The following is a 15,000-nucleotide window of genomic DNA, read 5'->3' as shown; positions in this document are numbered from 1 at the left end:
CGTTCTAACATTCTCTCTGTCATTTAGGATATAGTTATCTACCCAAAGTTAGATTCTAATTTCACAGAAAAATACATATTTTTGTGTAATTCTAATTATTTCTAATTTTATAAAAATAAAAAGTATAAAAACAACCTGCAAAGATTTTATTTTGCAGCTTCTATTCAAGACAGTTTGGTACCCTGAAGTCATTGAGTTTATTTTCTATAAAGGTTCACTGCAATTCATAGGTTCCATAACCTAAATCATGTTGAATTTCATGATGAACACAATACACTAAGGCCAAGGGTCAGAATGCTAATCTGCACTCCCTCATTCTCACAACCGGTAAAGTTAAGCTTGCTGAACTTAGTTATACAGTCAGCCACGGATAGTTTGACTGTGCCTACATTGTGACACTCCTGTTAGTAATCTGGAAAGAGCAAAAAATAGGAACATAATGGTCACCTTAATCCCATGAACACACAGATAACTCTTACACCAACCTTATTTTTGCCTTTTATTCATGTTTGTTTAAAGATTTAGTAAGTATAAGCCCTTTTCGCTCCCCAATTTGATGCAGCTCCATAGGTTTCCATTATATCCAAACGGTAATATTTCCCCTAAAAGGGGGCAGCACATAGAAAGTTCCCGGATATGCCGGTTGTACGTATGCTCCTAGCAAAATAAGGAGCATCTCCACACTTTACCGTAATTCATGTCCAGCTGTATCGGTGGGCTCTCCAGGGACTAGGGTCAGCATGCGGTGAATTGGACAGGAGTGTTTCATTTTCTCCACTCCCTCACGAGCATAATTTCTGCCAAATTGACCAGATTGCTAAACTTCAGCACTTGCTCCTGTCTCAGTCTGAGAGGAACAAAGCGGGGCTTCTACTGACCACAGAGATGTGGACGCTCCCTAAACTCCCATCTATCCCCATGTCCTCCCTATAATCCCACCCAAGAATTAATATGCTGCTTCCATCTGCTTCACAGTCCCGGGAACTTTGCCAACAGGGGGAGAAAAAAAAAAAACTACAAATCCCAAGGATGGAAGAGGGAAGCAGGATGTCAGGACCCAGGAGTGGAGGGGCTTACAGTACGTTATCGTCAGTCATAAACACCGCTGAGGATTCTTTGGATTTCATGGCCTGCCGGGTCTTCGTAGAGATATGCGGATCACAAAAGCCGAGTTCCTCCGCTGCCATCGTGATCACACACTGCTGATACAAAGACAGCCCTTGGGTAAAGCAGTAGAGTCCATGTTGAGAGATATCAGGCACGCTATCTGGCAAACAATTTTGATGACATTGCCATGAGCCAGGCATCCAGTGGCAGATTCGAAACGTGCCCAACATAGTGCCCACGAGTGGAGGGCAGCATGTTGGCAGACGGGTGGCATATTGGCAAGGAGAGGAATGGGCACACTACTCAGCTACTTTAACGTTGTGTAGAGTGCACTGCTTAATGACTACCCTATAAGGCATGTGTTGTTCACAATTAAAGCATGCATCATGAATGTGCTTCTATGTTTCTAAATAGTATGTGTGCATATGTTTGTTTGTGTGTGTGTGTGTGTGTGTGTGTGTGTGTGTGTGTGTGTGTGTGTGTGTGTGTATGTATGACCCTACTGTATGTGTGTGAGTGTGTGTGTGTGAGTGTATGACCCTGTGTGTATATGTGTGTATGTATGAGTGAGTGAGTGAGTGACTGAGTGTGAGTGTGAGTGTGAGTGTGTGTGTGTGTGTGTGTGTGTGTGTGTGTGTGTGTGTGTGTGTGTGTGTATCTGTATATGTGCTTGTATGTGTGAGTGTGTATGTATGTATGACCCTACTGTATGTGTGTGAGTGTGTGTGTGTATGTATGACCCTGTGTGTATATGTGTGTATGTATGAGTGAGTGAGTGTGTGTGTGTGTGTGTGTGTGTGTGTGTGTGTGTGTGTGTGTGTGTGTGTGTGTGTGTGTATGTATGAGTGAGTGAGTGAGTGAGTGAGTGTGTGTGTGTGTGTGTGTGTATGACCCTGTGTGTATGTATGAGTGAGTGAGTGAGTGTGAGTGTGAGTGAGTGTGAGTGTGAGTGTGTGTGTGTGTGTGTGTGTGTGTGTGTGTGTGTGTGTGTGTGTGTGTGTGTGTGTCTGTGTGTATCTGTATATGTGCTTGTATGTGTGTGTGTGTATGTATGTATGTATGACCCTACTGTATGTGTGTGAGTGTGTGTGTGTGTGTATGACCCTGTGTGTATATGTGTGTATGTATGAGTGAGTGAGTGAGTGAGTGAGTGTGTGTGTGTTTGTTTGTGTGTGTGTGTGTGTGTATGTGTGTGTATGACCCTGTGTGTATATGTGTGTATGTATGAGTGAGTGAGTGTGTGTGTGTTCGCTCCGCGGCCGTCTTTTCATCGTCTGTAGATGTGCTGCCCTGATCAGAGAATCTGGTGTGTGTGTGTGTGTATGTATGACCCTACTGTATGTGTGAGAGTGTGTGTGTGTGTGTGTGTGTGTATGACCCTGTGTGTATATGTGTGTATGTATGATTGAGTGAGTGAGTGAGTGAGTGAGTGAGTGTGTGTGTGTGTGTGTGTGTGTGTGTGTGTGTGTGTGTATGAACCTGTGTGTATATGTGTGTATGTATGAGTGAGTGAGTGTGTGTGTGTGTGTGTGTGTGTGTGTGTGTGTGTGTGTGTGTGTGTGTGTGTGTGTGTATGTGCTTGTGTGTGTTCTTCTGCCTCACCACAGAAGGGCCCCTCGTCCGAGTGGTCGGCACAGTCTCTGCGGCCGTTGCAGATGCGTTCCGGGAGCAGGCAGACCGACGTGTCGTTGGCACAGGGGTGGCGCGGGGGTTTGCACGCCGGCACCTCGCAGGCCTCCTCGTCCGAGTGGTCCTCACAGTCATGGTCGCCATCACACACCCAGCTGCGGCTGATACACTTCCCTAAAAGAGAAGAAGCGAGAGAGAGAGAGAGAGAGCAAGAGAGCGAGCGAGAGAAAGAGAGACGAGGGGAAAGGGAGGAGAGGGAGAGGTGAGGACACTAAGATTTCTGGGAAAATGTTCTCACACACAAAGCCTTAGGGCTTCTTGTGTTTTGGTTCTGCTTGTTTTTGTATGGTCTTTGTCTGTGCTGGACAACGTTCATTCGTGCAACCATTTGCAGCCTACTCGCATCTGTTCTGGTCGAGATTATCTGTGGAGATAATTTTTCTCATAGACAGGACTATGAAGAGATTGAAATTTCCTGTAACATATTACAAGCATTCTTAAGTTGCCTCCGCTGATGTAGCTTGTCTAATGAACGAAACAAATGAGGATGAAACGGATCAGTGGGTCCATCCTGTACTTCAGGAAAAGTGGACATAGCTACACTGATATTATCACATTTAGAAAATAGCACATTACTTGGCCTGAAGACATTTTTTTATGCAGCAAAAGAATAAATCCAAAACTTGTGGTGTATGCTTGAGACCAGACTGAAGGAATGAAATCATGCAGATCGATCGATAGATAGATCGATAGATAGATAGATAGACCTAAGGTACTGCATATCTACACTGAGGCAACATTTCAGTAAAGGAGTTGGGGGGAGAAAAAAACACTTGAACCGACCCAGCTATTGGTGTGGCAACCTACTTTCCCTTTAATCTCTTATCGACAGGGAGGATAAGAAAGAGAAGTCTCTTTGCGTACTGTTCAATAGGCCCTAATGAAAAGACATATTTCAAAAGACAGTGCTTTTATCGGCCAGGGTTGTAAGCAGGGAGAGGCCAGGGCTGTGTGCAGAATGCTGAACAGGCTTTGCAGGTAAACATGACAAAACAACCTCACAAGGCCTCGGCTCTGAAAAGCTTATTGTAACTTAAAGAGATGCAGAATGAAAACACTCAGTCACAGAAAGAAGGTTGTGACTGAAGGGTTTGCACTATTGAACATGAGAGGGAGCACTGTGGTGACAGAGACAGAGTGTGGAGGAAAAAGACAGACGGAAAGACATTAGTCTTGAACCAAGAGATACACACACACACACACACACACACACACACACACACACACACACACACACACACACACACACACACACACACACACACACACACACACACACATACACGCACACACACAAACACACACACAAACTTAGACAAACAAAGCCAGAGCCAAGCATCTAGTCAGCACTTGCATATTCCCTGGTTATAGACAATGTAATGAGAATGCGGACTACCGGTAGTAGTGTGTGGAAGATACAAACACCAATGAAGCTATGCCTGTCCTACACATTTATATCCAGTCCTACCTAACAGTCCTAACTTTTACATCCCTCCTTCAGTCCTCTTCTGTGGCCTGCCAGAATGCATTTGGGTGGGTTTAGGCATGTCAGATGCCATTCATGTGCTGATGTTTCCCACCAACATTTAGTTAGCATTTCCCTGCAGCTTTCCCCAAATTGATACGTTATATACAGTGCATTTGGCAACATGAGACTAGACAGACAGAAAAACACTCACACACACACACACACACACACACACATGGAAAGCCCTCAGGGAACAAAGACAGTTTTACTGAAGGGGAATCACTTGAGCCCTAATGTAATATTAATGAAGGGTGAGAAACACTGTTTGCCATGGGCACAAACATGCAGTGTCACCATCACTTTTTAATAGATGGATGTGCCACTACCATAAACATAGAGTATAAACTACATGTGCATACACGTAAAGACAAGTTTGAATAATAACTAAGTATAAACCTTTTCATCAAATGAGCACTAATGCTGTAATTCCAAGTTAAAACTAAAAATAATAATAATAATAAAAAAAAGCATCTCTATTTAACGGCTCCCCATGAGGTCATCATCATGACGTTCACATCATAAGCTACTGACTCAGCCTCAACTGCAGCGCTTTTAGGCAGGCAGGAAGAGCAGAGTGGAGGATCGGGGATCACTTTGGTCTTTGGTCTTGTCATCAGTGAGAGATGGCGTGTGAGCGCGTGTCATCAGTAAGAGATGTGTGTATGTGAGAGTGTGTGTCGTCGTCGTCAGCGGCGGCGGGCCCCTGCATAATGCGCTCCACATGCCTCTGGTTGGGGGTAATTGCCTGCAATCACTTATCTCCCCCCCGTCTGACTTGACACCATGCTAAATAAATCTGTGGGCTTAGCATAATGTGGGGGACGTGGCATTCGCTCCGCGGCCGTCTTTTCATCGTCTGTAGATGTGCTGCCCTGATCAGAGAATCTGCTGCTGGATGAGAGGGGTCAGGAGAGGGTTGACTTAGCCTGTCTGCTCATCCAGGGCAACTTGGCTGCCTTACATATTGTTTTTCTCCATGTTCGTTCATATTCTTTTATCTTCCATTGATGTTAAGCAACAATGGCATTTGAAAACAAAACAGAAGATCTGTCAGACGCCATTTTCATTTGATGTCTTTGTAAGACCAAAACAACAACAAGAAAACATAAAAACACATACTTATGTACAGTATGTATGCACATACAGTACATACAGGTAACTGCCTTAACCCATACCTATAATTGTGATGAGATGACTACTCCATCAATTACCTGTAGATTAGAAAGCATGCAGCTGCACTCCACTGTATTGCTACACTCTGCCACACTAAATAGTAGCTGACGTGACAAGCACTAGTAATGTGCTATGTGCTAACAACACCAACACCGTGGGTTTAATCAGCAAGGGAATAGTCACACTGATGGAAATGCACACACACACACACACACACACACACACACACACACACACACACACACACACACACTCTCTCTCCCAGCTTCTTCCACTCTATCCACCCTTAGCTGGTGTTGCTGACATGTAAGGCCTGCTTTCACTTTGAGACATGTGGTCCCATTCTGGGAAGTCCTGAGAAACCAGCCTAAACACTCCTTCTCAACACTCCTCCTCGAGTATCATAAATAGTGTGTGAGGGAGAGAGATGAGAGGTGACTCTTTAGAAACTCAGAGCTACTCAATAACTCACAGTAAATACCATAAAACCCTCTGCTGTATATTTTCATTACATTCACATACATATAAGTTAATTGATTCCATGTGTGTGATACATGATAACTGACAGTAAGATACTGCCTTCACTAAAACAAGCTTGGAATGTATTTTGGACATATGGTAACACACTGTACATCTGCAGTAACATTGTGTAAGTATACAGTATGTGCCTACTACATCAAACAGAAAGTTGTCAACTATTAACAAGGTCCAAGTGCACTTTTGAAAAAATCAACTAATCACCTCGATATATGATTTTCTCTGACATTTCACTTTGTTTAATGTTATTTCTAAAAGGTATTTTTTTGCACCAAATCCAATTGTATATATGTATGTTTGTGTGTGTGTGATAAAACGTGTTAATTCTCAGAGAGACCTTATTAATTCTCGAGGGACAACGTGTACATTCATTCTTCACGGGGCCTCATAGTCCAGGTCTTGGCTAGTGGCCTTCTCTGGAGACCGTCTGTCGTGGATTTGGCTTCAGTCGGCAGCGGTGCGGTAAATCCTCAACCTGCAGGCGCAGGGCACTGGCACTGACACTGGTACATACCTGAGAGCTTACAGGTGAACTTGGCCTGGGGGTCGCAGACGCGGCGGGTGCCGTGGCAACGGGTCTCATCGCTGGCGTCCTCGCAGTCCTTGTCCCCGTCGCAGCGCCAGCGCTCGGGGATGCACGTGCCGTCGCTGATGCAGTGGAACTCTCCGTCGCCGCACTCACTGACCGGAGCCGTGGCCACTGGGGTCACACACAGATAGACACACACACACACACACACATACACACACACACACACACACACACACACACACACACACACACACACACACACACACACACACACACACATGCACACACACACACACACACACACACACACACATACACAGACACACACACACACACACACACACACACACACACACACACACACACACACACACACATACACACACACAGACACACACACACACACACACACACACACACACACACACACACACATACACACAGAGACAAACAACACACACACACACTCACACACACACACACACACACACACACAGACAAACAACACACACACACACACACAGAGACAAACAACACACACACACACTCACACACACACACACACACACACAAATATACAAACACACAGACACTCACACAGAGAAAGAGAGCAGAGACACATCAGTATTCCTCTGGGTCACATCCACAAGCCTGTCACACATCCCTGCTGTTCCAAATAGTAGTTCATCCAAGGCCCATCTCTCTGTGGAGTCCCCTCCTCTCTCTTTCAGGTGTCAAGTCTGATCACCCTGCATGGCCCTCATTGCCCTCATTGCAGGTAAACACACAACGGCAAACATTTCCATCCTGATCACCATCCTGTGCCTGGGCCAGGAAGGCTTGTCAGCTCTATCTGGATGAGTTGGTGGAGGTGGAGGTATAGGTGGAGGAGGTGGTGTTATCTGGCCGTGGTGGTGGAGTAGGAGGAGGTGGAGTTATCTGGCCGTGGTGGTGGAGTAGGAGGAGGTGGAGTTATCTGGCCGTGGTGGTGGTGGTGGAGTAGGAGGAGGTGTAGATATAGGTGGAGGGGGTGGTGTTATCTGGCCGTGGTGGTTTGGTGGAGTAGGAGGTGGTGGAGGAGGTGGTGTTATCTGGCTGTGGTGGTGGTGGTGGAGTAGGAGGAGGTGGAGGAGGTGGTGTTATCTGGCTGTGGTGGTGGTGGTGGAGTAGGAGGAGGTGGTGTTATCTGGCTGTGGTGGTGGTGGTGGAGTAGGAGGAGGTGGAGGTGGAGGAGGTGGTGTTATCTGGCCGTGGTGGTGGTGGTGGAATAGGAGGAGGTGGTGTTATCTGGCTGTGGAGGTGGTGGTGGAGTAGTAGGAGGTGGAGGTGGAGGAGGTGGTGTTATCTGGCTGTGGAGGTGGTGGTGGAGTAGGAGGAGGTGGAGGTGGAGGAGGTGGTGTTATCTGGCTGTGGAGGTGGTGGTGGAGTAGGAGGAGGTGGAGGTGGAGGAGGTGGTGTTATCTGGCTGTGGAGGTGTGGTGGCAGGAGGAGGAGGAGGGGGGGACGGGTGTGTGCCAGCCCTGCTGAGTGAGGTTGGCACATGCACCCCTGTCTGTCACCGAGGGGCAGAGGAGGAAGACGGGGGGCAACAATAAATCTGACAAGAAATGAATGTCTCTTTCACTCTCTATCTGACTCTCTTATCCTCTCCTCACTCACCCTTCCTCTCTACACTCTTACAATATTTTTGTACTGTCTACACTGTTCAAGGTGCTCTCTCTCTCTCTCTCTCTCCAGCTCACCCTCATTTTTCTTTCTTTCTTTCTATCTTCCCAATGTGTTCAAGATGCTCACTCTGGCTTTCTTTGTTTATCTCTCTCTCTCTCTCTCTCTCTCTCTCTCTCTCGAGCTGCCAGGAGACATTCTTCACACAGATTAAAAGCCCTCAGCCTCATCAGTGACAGCAGAGTGCTGAACAGTTGACCATGAATCTAACTTTCATTTCTGAATCTCTGCCAACCCATTATCAACCTAATGGGGATTAATACACCAAAGTGTATGCATAATAGCATAAGATATGATAGCATAGCATATCATAGGAAGTATTTTACTGATTCCTGGATGCTTACTCATCATTAGCATGGTCATAAGAAACACAGTGCACATTCCAGTATCATAAATGTCATACATACACAATAAAATAGATTGATAATAACAATAACATTTCACAAATCAACAGAAAGTCAGCTTGTACATAAGATAGCTGCTAGGACATCATGTCAGCGGCAAAAAGCATACAGTAGGCTAACTGACTAAATGCCTAGACCATGCTGAAGTAGCGGTCTCACGGGGAGAAGGCTTTAGGCTGACCAGGCCAGAAGGATGGTTACAGAGCTGGGACTCTGCACAGTGACTGGGGTCCTGAGAGGTTTGTAGAGGGAGCCTGATGAATGGTGTTCACATCCCAGTGACAAGGCCATGAAATGTAAGTGTCTGAGGAAGATCAAAGCCTTCAAATCCAGCAGAGTCCCTCCCTCAGCAGAAGAAAGCCCTGATTAAATCCACTTAGCAAGAGAATACTCCGACACAGTTAGTCGGGCAGAGGCCTCCCAACTCATATTTAATGTGTAAATCAATAGAGTGACACATACATTATTTATGTGTGTGTGTGTGTGTGTGTGTGTGTGTGTGTGTGTGTGTGTGTGTGTGTGTGTGTGTGTGTGTGTGTGTGTGTGTGTGTGTGTGTGTGTTTGTGTGTGCTTGCATGAGTGTGTGTGAGCATGTCTTCTTCCTGTCTTAAGATTTGCTTCAGCTACAAGTCTTTTAAAAGGACTCCTCAAAAGGATTGTCCTATAATACGTACCATCTTTGGTACAACCATCAAAGTAAAAAATACTGAATCACAAACAAACAGTCCGTCCTTGGACTAGTGACCATCATTTTCCGAAATCTCTTCGGACACATCTGTTAGTGTTGATTTAATCATTTATCCAAAACCAAAAATGTAATGCAGAATTGTAACACAACAACATGTCTGTGTCTGAAGTTATCAGACATTTATGAGGATGTCATATAAACTGTGTTTGCCTATTTTCTAAATCTTAGACGTACCGGCCCACGCCTGAATTCAGGCATAATGCCTGAACACTTTAAGCCCTGTTACTCTCTTGGAATGTAATGGAGGGAAACTAATGAAATACAACCACAACCACCAAAGAAAATAAAAAATAAGGCCCAAAATCCACCCCCTGAATAAAGACAAAACTAAACTGTTATTATTATCATTTTTATCTGTAAAAGTAGTAACCCACTAGTACTCAAATGCACACACATGCCCATGGATGCTCACAGCATTAATATAAATAGTACATGAACCATCATTTGAGGTAACATCAGAGAGTTCTTATTATCTGTGTCTTTTTTCCACCTAAAACTTGTTTTTTCTTTGTGTTACTTTGTGAGATGTAAATGTCTGAGCTGACAGCTACCATACAAAGGGCTTGAAGAAGCACTCCCAAATTAAATGCAAGTGAAACAAAATAGGCTATGTCTGGATATACTCTTCTTCTGTCTTTCAAGTGAATATTATTGCTGCCGAATCTTTCAGAGTACACCTCAAAGCACTGATAACCAGAGTAGCAGTGAAAGTTGATTGAACTTTTTTGAAAATGCGATTCATCATCCATTCATCTTATGAATCTTAAATTCGTAGAGCAATCTAAAAAATGAAAACAGCCACTCCCTCAGTAAAGCAAATCTTGTGTGTGTTTGTATATGTGTGTGAGAAAGAAAGAGAGAGTGCATGTGTGTACATACAGCATTTATATATGCTGCAAATGAACATGCATGCATGCTTGAGTGGTTCTGTATTAAAGTAGTGTACATGTATGCATCTCCATATGTGTGTACTGTAAGTATATACATAATTTGTGTGCGTGTGTGTGTGCTCTCATATGTATGAGAGTGTGTGTGTGTGTGTGTGTGTGTGTGTGTGTGTGTGTGTGTGTGTGTGTGTGTGTGTGTGCGTGTGTGTGCTCTCATATGTATGAGTGTGTGTGTGTGTGTGTGTGTGTGTGTGTGTGCTCTCATATGTATGAGTGTGTGTGTGTGTGTGTGTGTGTGTGTGTCTCTGTGTGTGTATGATACGTGTAAGTGTGTGCTGACCTGTGCCTGTGCATGTGGCATTCTCGTCGCTGTGATCTCCACAGTCGTTGTCCCCATCACACACCCAGTGCTCAGGGATACACTTCCCGCTGGCACACTGGAACTGAGCGTTAGAGCAGGCGTGGACGCAGCCCAGCTCATCACTGCCATCTCCACAGTCGTCCTCTTCACACACACACACACACACACACACACACACACACACACACACACACACACACACACACACACACACACACACACACACCACACAATGACATACATAGTAATTACCATCATGCATTTTGGCTTATGCAATGATAGGCTTGAAGAGTACACACTCATTTGAATGAGTTTCATTCTTTTTTAAATGATTATAGTGCTTTTCTGTCGTATTCTCGTACCACTGACAGAGAATGTGTCCTGAGACAGCATATATTGGTAGAAGTGTGTGTTTGTGTCTTCTCACCTGAATCACAGTGCCATTTCACACTAATGCACTTCCCATTTGAGCAGCTGAACTGTGTGAGAGGTTCACATGTGGGGAAAACTGGGAGAGGAAGAAAAAGACAGAGGACCTTAATAACATGTTAATAACAGGTCAATAACTCAGACAGAGGACCTTAATAACAGGTCAATAGGTTTACAACTCATATCAGACAGAAGACCTTAATAACAGGTTAATAACTCATTTATATCAGACATTCTGACCTTTAATTACAGGACCAGTCATTATCAGGCCATCTTTTGATAAGTGCAGGGCATTGTGTGACTTATCAGCGTTTCTGTGACTTATCAGCGTTTGATAAGTCACACAAAACCCTTCACTTATCAAAAGATTAATTCACAGCTTTGTGTCACACTCAGGAGACTACTCTGTTTCCATTCACGCGGTAAACTACAAGCAGTAACATGGTTTAAAAATATGAGGTAGAAACAAAAAACCAAATCATGCAGTTTGCTACAGAGGACAGCATTCATCCACACTTGATGCACGTACACAGACCGGAACTATTTTTTGAGCAGGGAGTATATACGCCTAATCTACATAAACAAACAGAAATCAAATCTGGAGTGTTCAAACTCCATTAATCAGTAGTAGACTTATTGAGTGAAATCAATTCACGTTCATGGGGTTGGCTAAGGATGTCCCCATGGCTGTGATTTGGTTATATGCACTGTATTGCTCAACTGTACAGCACACATTTTGGGAATAGGAACTTTCTACAATTGGGAACACTTCTGCTAGCACTAGAGCACAGATTGCGTCGGCCCGGCACAACATGTTAACACAGAGGGGTCACAAGACTGGATCTGTGTAGCTGCTGATACCACCCGCAGATACTCCAGCGTGGGCATAAACGAACCGAAAGTGCATTTGCGACACGCGAGCACGCACACAGACACTCTCATAGGGTTTCGATTTGAGCAAGCCAAGTGTGAACTTTAATTACCTCTTGCGCGGCGGCAGCGCCTATGTTTGTGCCTGGGCAGCGAGGCAGAGCAAAGCCGCACCAGAGGAAGCATAAATGATAATGTACTGCTGCATATCACAGCTGAGACCGAGCAGCAAGTCCTCAAGGCGCACAGATCAGACCGCACAGAGATGCGAGTGGCAGATTAACGGCCTGCTTTTTTTTTGCATCCTTTCTTGCCAACAACACGAGTAAAGACAGGAAGGAAGAAAGATAACTGGCTTTTCCTTCCTGTTAGCACTCATCTGAGAATCTGCAGTAAGATGGGACTATTTTTATGTCGAAAAATCACCTTCAGTAAATGTCAGCACAGAACAATCACACAATTTCTGATTATTTTCGTGATTAGGGGTATTTAGAAGGTCAGCTTTTCAGCTCGGCATAAAAGGGTCAGCGTTTTTGCCGACTTGGTGTTTCTGATAACAAAAGGAAAAAAGAAAACTATGTTAAAAGTAATACACTTCAAATGCTAATGGCCATGACAGCACCAAAAACCACCAAAAATGAAAAGACGGAATATGGTTCACACACAGTCAACTCGTCACCGCATAATAACCACCAACCCAGGGTTCTCAAGGTGCAATTAAGTATGAGGGTAAATTTACACTCTTAAAATGAATGTGTTGAAAACAACACAACTTGCGTTGTATTAAACACATCTCTGTGTCCAGATAGGGACAACACAGTTTGTGCTGTTTCCTTTTTTTATTTGTTACACAATATTAAAAATAGCACAACTTGGGTTGAAAACAATACAACTTGCGTTAAAAAACAACACAACTTGTATTGTTTTTTAACACATCTCTATGTCCAGATGGGGACAACACATTTGTTTTAAAAAATGGAATTGAGGACCATGTAGGCTATGCACTTTTAAAAAACAAATACTACACAACATGACACTCTTACTGACTTGAGACATCAAGTTTAATTTCCTTGTAGTTTAACAAATTAAATATGCATGGCCCCTTGCTTCCTCCCTCTCTGTCAGCCCGACTGTCTGTGGGAACGCCATCAGGTCACACCTGCTGGGCGGGCTGGATGTGAAATTAATTTCAAGTACAGACTCCATAGAGCACAGCTAGGAATACACATGACAAACAATCAGCCATATTTTAGTACAGTAAAGGAAAACACTTTCCCCCCCCTCTCTCTCTCTCTCTCTCTCTCTCTCTCTCTCTCTCTCTCTCTCATTCTCTCTTTCTCTCTTTGTTGCCCATAAGAGAAAGTTTTGCTCCCCAGTACTTTGTTAAATAAATGTTGTTGTTTTTTCTCATGGGGGAGTGAGTACCCAATGTCTTATATACAATCACACAGCAATGTACCCAATATACGCCAAACAGAAAAACAAAACGGCAGGATGGCAATACTAAATGACTAATGGATCATGCAATTGTGAGGGTTAGGTGCCTTGTTCAAGGGCACTTCAGCCATTCCTACTGGTCAGGGATCGAACCGGCAACCCTTCTGTTCCAAGCCCGAAGCCCTGACCAGTAGGCCACAACTGCCCCGGGCCCTTCTTTTACCTTTGTCCATACTAAAGACATTCAGTGTCCTTCCGAGCAAAGGACTCTGACCACCAAACTAAACCAGCAAGCAAGGAGAGAGAGAGAGAGAGAGAGAGAGAGAGAGAAAGAGAGAGAGAAAGAACTGCGGCATCATCAACAAATGCATGAATCGAGCTGCATAAAGGCCACCACATTGCACCTCTCCATCGCCGAGGCCACTTCCTAATTACGCCGATGAGTGCTCCAGCTCTCCTCGCGAGGGCAAAGGTCAAGAGGAGAGTCCGTGGCAAAAGGACAGCGCCCGACCCCCTCATTAGAGTGCGAGGGTGGTTGCTGTCTCATTTAACTGGAGTGGAGGAGCATGGGCTATGCTCAATTACGCTGACCCAAAGGGGACCTGGCTGTGCTACAGTAGCTGCCCGTGCTTGGCAGGGGCTTTGATATCCGAACAAGGTTTGAGGGCGCGAAGAAGTGTGTTTAACTCTCAAAAGGTCAGCTATCTGAGAAAAAGAGAGAGACCACATTCACATAATAATATCTGCAGTTTCTGTTATCCATGGCAGAAACGTATCCCCTGCAAATCTGGAGGCGTTGTAACATATATCTATTCTTTAAGTGTCCTTGAATGTCAAACCCATACATGCTTTCAGACTTCAGACTTCAATTCCCATCAGACTTACCACACTAAGTCAGACAGCACTGTATGAAAATCATTTCATGTAACAAATAACACATTCAATCAAATTCAGAAGGCAAATCTACATGCTAAATGCTGTACGTCATGCAAACACGAGGACTCATATACTCCCACACGTGTGTATTCAGCTGAAGCCTTCACAAACAAATAGGATGAAAATGTCTCAATAGTGAATGTGGCTTTGAACAAGCACCCCATTGCCCCATTACATCATCATAGGACTGCTTTTTGAACAGGCATCCATTCTCTTCCTTTGAAGAATGAGAAATGCACTCTATGTTTTTCAAATGTTTTATAGCCCTCTGCTGAATTGCTCAGTGCTACCTCAGATGTGTGGATCCTGTGAACCTTCAACCTGTGAGCTTTCGGCTTCCGCAGCCTTGTGCCACAGAGACTTCAAACCCACCAAACAGCACTGTAGACTCCAAGCTTTAATGTATGGCTGCACCAAGACCCTCAAACCATCACTCATCCCTCAAAGCATTCCTTTTTCACTATCTACTTTTTTCTCTCGGCTCTAATTTGAATGATGCAAAATGGACAGTCTTAAGTCTAATTAAAGCTCATTTAATAGCTAGATAAAATCAATTTGCTAATTTAACAACATGGACAAGACCTTAACAGTAACCACTGATGAGTCAGCTCCATGTTCCGATATGCCACACAATAGC

The 15,000-nt window shown here is 44.4% G+C and overlaps 1 protein-coding gene across 1 annotated transcript in view; it reads right to left on the bottom strand.

Annotated features, from left to right (window-relative positions):
- Window positions 1-15,000, bottom strand: part of LOC143142500 (low-density lipoprotein receptor-related protein 1B-like) — a 252,224-nt gene that overhangs the window by 159,543 nt on the left and 77,681 nt on the right. The window contains exons 19-22 of the mRNA XM_076303422.1: window positions 11,119-11,199; window positions 10,671-10,835; window positions 6,549-6,734; window positions 2,710-2,910 (exon numbers count right to left, since the gene is read on the bottom strand). Of these exons, the coding sequence (XP_076159537.1) occupies window positions 2,710-2,910; window positions 6,549-6,734; window positions 10,671-10,835; window positions 11,119-11,199 (633 nt within the window). The remainder of the gene's footprint in view (window positions 1-2,709; window positions 2,911-6,548; window positions 6,735-10,670; window positions 10,836-11,118; window positions 11,200-15,000) is intronic.

Source organism: Alosa pseudoharengus, unplaced genomic scaffold (genome assembly GCF_046254945.1).
Source record: "Alosa pseudoharengus isolate Yale_2024_CS ecotype anadromous, Long Island Sound unplaced genomic scaffold, YU_APseudo_1.1 YU_APseudo_1.1_scf_24, whole genome shotgun sequence".
NCBI lineage: Eukaryota > Metazoa > Chordata > Actinopteri > Clupeiformes > Clupeidae > Alosa > Alosa pseudoharengus.
Note: the sequence above shows the minus strand (reverse complement) of the source record. Positions and strands in the feature narration are given on the sequence as shown.